This window comes from Limulus polyphemus, unplaced genomic scaffold, assembly GCF_000517525.1.
Source record: "Limulus polyphemus unplaced genomic scaffold, Limulus_polyphemus-2.1.2 Scaffold1823, whole genome shotgun sequence".
NCBI classification, from domain to species: Eukaryota; Metazoa; Arthropoda; class Merostomata; order Xiphosura; family Limulidae; genus Limulus; species Limulus polyphemus.
This window is the reverse complement of record NW_013667433.1, coordinates 1-7,509: the sequence shown is the minus strand read 5'-3', so window position 1 is coordinate 7,509 and position 7,509 is coordinate 1. Positions and strand designations below refer to the sequence as shown.

Sequence of the window (7,509 nt, the reverse complement as noted above, 5' to 3'; positions counted from 1 at the left end):
CAATATCGGTAATTGTAGTTTCTAATTTGTTCGAAACTACAGACTTAGTTATTTGACTTCACAAACATCTAATTTGAACCAGTGCTGCATTCAACATACCATGTGATACAACAAAAAAATCAACGTTTATCTGTGTTTTTTAATATTTGCTTACAAAGTAAGAAATTGAGTAATGTATAGTACTAAAATTTGAATTATAATCTACAGTTTGATACCAAACTTAGTGACATAAATTCATGAAACAATAGTTCAATAAAATTTTTAATGCAAGGCAACAAATAAGATGAGGTGGTTGAAAAGTCAATATAATAAAAATAATAAATATATATAAATGTATAATGTTATTTAAGTTAGTTAGTCTAAACATTTATGTTTTCGTGTTCTAATTTGTGTTCATTGTAGAATGAAAGAGGCATAATTTATATTTATTTTTTAATGTCTTATGCTGGTTGTGAGATCAGTGAAATCTACTGAAACCCATACAGAGATTAATTACTGAAAATAACAGATAAAATATAAAGTTTTTCTTAATAAACATTTGATAACTATCTCGACATTATAAAGATTTCACATGTGAAATTTAAAAATTTTCTGATGCCTAAAAGTATTTTAAATCTTAAAATGAATATTACTTTGCATGATAGATAGGGAACATGCGAAAATAAAAAATAGACATGAGAAAAACATTGCTTTATAAACCTTAAGACTTAATAAAAAATTTTATATTTTGCATATGAAAGCAATGTAATGTTTACCGATAATCTGCCAAATTTCGTTAACATTCGCTTACTAATTTAAAAGTTATAGCATGAAACTATAATAAGCACAAAATGGTTGCGAGGTCGGTCCCAAGGACTGAGCCCGTGCTGAAGGAGTTAAAATCAAAAGATATTAAAAGTTTGACTCCTAATAAATTGATCCAAGCATTTCTTAACCAAGCAAAACTTATGACAAACCATGAATGGATTTTACCAAATTTACAAACACTTGTCAGTCATGTACAATCAACAAACATTGTCACTATGAATGCCAGTGCAATGAATGTTCAACTTGAAGATGTGTGTTATCTGTGTTGGTGTATGATGTAACATGTATAGCCTATAATGCCTAACAGGCAGTGTTTACATGTATGTGTGTAAGCGATACTTGACGTGTGTGTACATATTGTGTATACAGGTCAAGCAATGTGTGTTCCAAGCAGTTCATAGCCAAGGTTGATGCGGCTAAGGGATCCTCCACTTGATTGCACTATCCCAAAGGACCCATGCTAGTGAGCAGTGAAGCTGTGAACAAAGCTGCTCACCAATCTTATGGGATATCAAAATCTGGGGTCTACAGCTGTGATGCACCTGTTTAAAAACAAGATGGTCGGGGCTTGTGAAATTGACACATAAAAATGTTAGCATGCTTTGCACTGCGCACCTGGGAACATTCTAAATAGTACTCGTGTATCAGAGAGGAAATACACCTGTGGAAAGAAATGTTACTGCCCTATGAACAATGTGCTAGAATGCATAAGAAGTGCTTTATGTAGAGTAGGAGTTCTGTGCATAAATCTTGGATCTAGTCTTGGGCCTGGTATGACCTTGCGATAATTGGATTAGTATGTTTGCCAGTCATTTTTTGTGTAAAAATCTAACATTTGCAGTACATGAGCAGTTATTAAAAACCTAAGTTGCATGATGGAAGAAATGGTTGTAGAATCTAAGGATTAGATCTATTATTTCCAGTAAGAGTATTGATCTTTCAGTGACAAAAAATTATGATGCTTTTCAGGCATTTTTGGCCTTTTCTGATACAATATATATATATATTGGTTTTTTGTTTTAAGAGACATGTTTTAATTGAAAAAATTGAATTTTCATAAATTTAGTGCCATAGCCCAATTCAAGTTACATTAAATGCTGGCCCGATGAATAGAGCTAGATACTCAGCTATGATTGGCTAATCATGATGTGGTATTCTGAAAACTATTATTGGTTATTAGGGAAGGGTGTATTAATTTCTGTTGCAACAGATTTTCAATTTGGCACAAAACATGTGCACGGAACAACTGCAGGCTGTTCATGCTAACAGTCGACTAATAGTTTTAAGATTCACATTCTCTTCCCAACATACATTACAGAATATTACACCACCATCTTCATCATAGTGTAATCAATTATTATCCTTCTCCCACTTGCCCCTGTATCTACTTTTCCTCTTTTTTACCTTTCATGCTCACGGTCCTGTAGCTTTTTTTTCTGTTGCATTATTTTTCGGATCATTATCATTTGGTTCTCTTCATTTAAGAAAATTTTTAACACTGTGCAAATTTTGTGCAACTTGGATGACTTTTATGCTGTGTTCTCTGTGACTTTGACTGAATATCTTTTGGCAACATTGGTCTGGTGAGGGTAGACTCTTATTCGTAAGTACATTGTCCTTTTGCAACAACAATTATTTTGATTATTAAAGGACACTACCTTAAAGGGGAACAAAAGTTACTATTATACCATGCTTTATAAAAATAATTTTAGTGCTCTAAAAAATGAAGTGTTTTTTGTGTTTTTTTCTTCATGAAATACGATTTAACAACAAAAAATTGAGATATGTTGATATCTTTAGTTTCCTTTCAATTTACCTAACATCTGCAATTTTTCTGATAGCCTCTACTTTAGAGTGCATTTTACAATGAGCTATAGGATTCACCCCTAAAAAATGCATGCTTTGGGGGCCCAGCTGGCTCTCTAAAAAATAAAGTTTATGTGAGCCCTGCCCATCACATGAAACTGAAATTGTGACAACATCATGAAACCAGCCTAGTCAGAAGAAACCCAGAAAAAAAGCTGACTGGTAAGGACAGTGCAATGGGAGCATCGTGTAAGGTAGTAGGAAAAGATGAAAATGAAGCCGTACGGTTGGAGATTTGAGACATCAATTGGACAATGGTCATCACGTTTTCAATGTCCCAAAATGCTATGCAAGGATATGTATACAATGGTGAGAAAAAGCATCTGTTGAGGAATTACTCCAACTTGATGGCATCCTCTGTTCAATTCCAAATGGAATCACCCTTTCATAGATCACTGGTGAACAGAGTGGATAATGTCTAGGACAACTTAAGAGGTAAAAGGAAACATATGAGAGCCATGACTTGATGAAACATCTAAATTAAGTCTTGTGTTACAAAAGAGACAGGTTTTACTTATTATTATTTTTTTTATAAGGAGAGTAATTGAACTTGTCTATTACAGATGCTTTCTGTAATTATATCTCATAACCCTACTGACTTTTTTTACCATTTCCAACCTAAAAGCTTAATTTGTATTAATCACCATACTTCACTCTTTCTCATTTCCCATAACACTAATAAAACACAAAAAGGAATCTTTCTAAGTTTCCATGTCCTCACTGCAACACTTATTGACTGTTAGACCAGCTTCACATGGGGTCTCACAAATCAGTAACAAGAAGTGTTAATTCACATGTTTCAGTAAAAAGTCAATGGCATGAGAGTAATAGCTTTAAATTAATCTAATTTACTGAGTAAATTTTGATATCTAGGGATATGAAACTTTAGCAGACCAAAGTTCAATAATTATACTCGGGATCTAATATACACAATCAAGAACCAAAAACCCTATATTATTATTTATAAACTATATATATTACAAGTTTCTCATACATTACAGATCTATAACCTGGGGATCTCCCCAAAGCTAGGAAAGCCATGTAATTGGGACAAATATGTGAAAGGTGTAAAGCCAAGAAACAAAAAAGTACTTAAGTAAAGAAATCTATATTTCAAATATATTGTCAGTAAAATCATAAAATTTCAACAATTATACTCACTTGTTATAACTAATAAATGCAATTGCATTTGTTAATTACAAATGCCATATCTCCTGGATATCCATGAATCTCACTGATATCAACCTAAGTTCCCACCTTGGTTCAATATTTTCAGTGAAATCTCTTAAATCTGTATTACAATTTGATAATATAAAGGTAGAAAAAAATACTTCTGAATTCAAATCCTGTTATTATTTGTCATGGTATTAGCCACACAATCAGCTGTTGTTTTTAACACAGACAGACTCACAGATAACTTTGTGTTACCTTGTTGGCTGCTATGATTTCAATACTTAAATTTTAATTGGCCTAGCTTAACAATATTTTATCTAAATATTTTAGAGCAAAGCCACACTGGGCTAGCTACTGTGTCCTCAGCAGGGAATTGAACCAAGGATTTTAGCTTTGTAAGTCCACAGACTTAATACTGTCCCACCAGGAGACTTGGAGATGTTGGACATTTTCACACTACATTATTGTATATAGATATCAAATATTTGTAACTGAAAAACTAAGTCAATGTTTTAAAGTTAAAATAAAAAATTGGATAGCAAATTAGCAAATTCAAACTAACAAATTTGATTGTAATATAAATTGTATTTAACAAACTACTTCATGCACAGCACGAGACCGAAAGGGCTGCCAAACTGATCCAAGGTGACCATCGTTCAATGGCAACCTGTAAACATGTCTCAGTTTAGCCAGCAAAACTGTCTTACTGATAGTGATAGAGAAACATTACAATTCAGTCTATACAAATTGACTTTTATTACCCAGTTTTGCAAACAAAAAAATCTTGATAAAGCATCAGCCTGCCAACAGCTACTGTAGATGGCTTGGCAGGGACTGTTTACAGTCCTCGTGTATTTTTCAAATGTAAAGGATGTCAACCTTAATGCTTATCAATATGGCAGATCTCGTGCCATTGTATTTGACACTTTGGACTGCTACAGTTTCATATCTCTAAATATGTCAATGCCTTTAATTAAAATTTGATTGTTTTAAACTACTACTCCCTCATGCTGCTGTGTTTCTACTTAATTACTTGTCTTGATATTTCTTGCTGCCAACTAGCAAGATGATTTTATCTTGTTTTCCATCAATGTCTTATTTTTTAACTTTTCAAACATAAATGTTCATATGTAGTACAGCTTCCAAGAGTGTATACAAGTTTATTGTTGACTGTTAGACTATGTTGAAAAAAAAAATATTAAAAAGTACAATATTACAGACAAAGAGCTATACACACAAGCTTAAGAAGGCTGAATTTTATAGGTTATGTTCTGAGTGAGAAACATTTAAAGTTAAAAATACTCACTTGGACATCTGCAAGGCTTTCTGATGTGTTTACAAGTGCAAGAGATGTTTGGGTATAAGGAAGCTTCACACCAAAGCATGTTGTATTATATAAAGGTTGACAACGAGCAGGTTTGTAACAACTTTCTTTGCCACCTGGTTGTACATGATCAAACTTTGTTTTATGAACATCAATCATCTTTGGATTTTGCATTTCAACACTTGATACAGGTATATTCAAAGGAATGCCATTTGATTTTTGACCTTTGAGGCTCCTTTGAAATTTTTCATTATTTTCAAATTCAAATTTTCTAGCACTATAACTACTATTCAAAATCCCTTCTAACTGATGTTGCTCATCAAAGAACTCCTCTTCTTGTTGTGCTGCAGTGTTTTTATCCTCACGCTTTACTCTGTTTCCAGTATTTATACTGTTCTTTGATACAATGTCCATAAACTTCCAAATACTATCCTTATATTTTTCTCCCATTTTTACTTCATATTTATTTACAATTTGTGGAGTCTTTACAATTAGTAAAAGACAACAAATCATTATCCCTCCTATAAAATAATTTTCCCTCACAAACAACCACATATTATAAAATGCAACTGAAAGTTAAAAAAAAAGTACAACTAAAATCTAATATATTAAATGTACAACTTCATACACAGTAGCCAAAATACTACTAATAGTTACTATATTACTATGTTGTTGACTGTACTCTGAAATTTGTTTTAAATTTAGCTGTTAAATATTTAATTGAATTTGAACTTTGAAGTCTTGGTTTATGAATCTGCTGCTATATGCACTATGCAGCACAGTATTAGTAAGTATCTGAAACACAGTCAAAGTATTCACCCAGTTACCTATTTCCACTTCCAGACTATTAACATTAACACAACATTACATTAACACAAACAGTCATCTTTCAGTTTCAAACAAAAATATAGCTACAGACTATAGTATAACTCACTATAAGTTCAAAATTAAAATTAATCATTTTCATGAACTAACAACTGAAATAAATTACATTCTGGTACAACCCCACCATTTCACCAGTTAATTATAATAATTAATTAATGGCAATAAACCATACTTTTCAATTTTATTGACATGATACGTACGGTAATACCAATACTATTATTATTAACATTAACAGTTAAAATTAAATTAGCTTACAATTTTACATCTCAAATATACTGTGTCGGTGTGCTTACAAGTTACATTTATCGTTAAATACAAAATGATAAACAAAGAGCTTAAGTTAAGTTTAAGATAGCCCTATAATCGTCACTGGCCTAAGCATTTAAAATCAAAATTTGAAACTGCATTATCTAAAATCAGTTTTCTACAACTAAACATCCCTTTTGTCTTAAACTAAAGTAATACCACAGTCACAACTCGAATATTGAACAAATTGCAGTGACCACAGCTATTGACAAAGCCACTGCATGAAGAAAGTAAAGTGTGTGATTATTGACAGATGGAAGTGGAATGAAAAATAAAAAGACACAGTAGTAAAAAATAATCATGTGGTAGTTTTCTTTTCTCGCTTCTAGATATCCCACTTCAGAAATGAGGAAATCATTAGTAGGCAAACATCATGATTATTTTGACTTATTATTAAAATTTAGCTTTTTTATATTTCTGAATTTATTTGTTAACTGCTAACTGTTTTTGTTTTTTAGGTTAGCAAATTTTAATATAACGTACAATGTATTTTATGTATTGTTAAATGTGTTTCTAAAAGATTATATTTATAACAACATTTACCACGTAATACAACATTTGCGATAAATTAATGTTTTTGGTTAGATCGGGTTCAAACTTTAGTTTTCTCTAATTCCACAGTGACCACTCAATTTGACTTTTGGGAGTGAGCATTCGATACTATTGTTACGTCTCCATTCGTTAATTGATTTTCCGTAAATTTGTTCCGACGAAACTTTAGCGACACAAGTCCTTTCTTAAATAAAACTGGTTTATTCTTTTCGAATACAACTTTACGATACACTTAACTTCGACAGTCGCGCTATAACAAACTATAATTCACGTCTCACGAGCTCGACTTCAACAATACATCTCTCTCTGACTGCAGTTCAATTACTCATTACCTACACACATTGTCCCCTCACGTTGTGACCATCTTATATATACCAGACTACCCCAATCTAGTAAATGCTAGGGCATTCACGAAGGTTCGAGAAGCAAGTGGCGTCATACTATTCACGTGACCTCGCCGACGCAACACTGCTCCCTCCTTAGTAATGTTCGTCCCACACAATAGCCACTTAAAATAAGCCAATAACAATTAACAATAACTTAATTAAATGTACAGAATTACAATCACAAAATTACAATTCAACAAAGTCTCTTAA

The 7,509-nt window shown here is 32.2% G+C and overlaps 1 protein-coding gene across 1 annotated transcript in view; it reads right to left on the bottom strand.

Annotated features, from left to right (window-relative positions):
* Window positions 1–6,585, bottom strand: part of LOC106465060 (smoothened homolog) — a 61,518-nt gene extending 54,933 nt beyond the window's left edge. Inside the window, exon 1 of the mRNA XM_013925257.2 lies at window positions 5,153–6,585. Within this exon, the coding sequence (XP_013780711.2) occupies window positions 5,153–5,725 (573 nt within the window). The 5' untranslated portion in view covers window positions 5,726–6,585. The remainder of the gene's footprint in view (window positions 1–5,152) is intronic.
* Window positions 6,586–7,509: the final 924 nt, after the last annotated feature.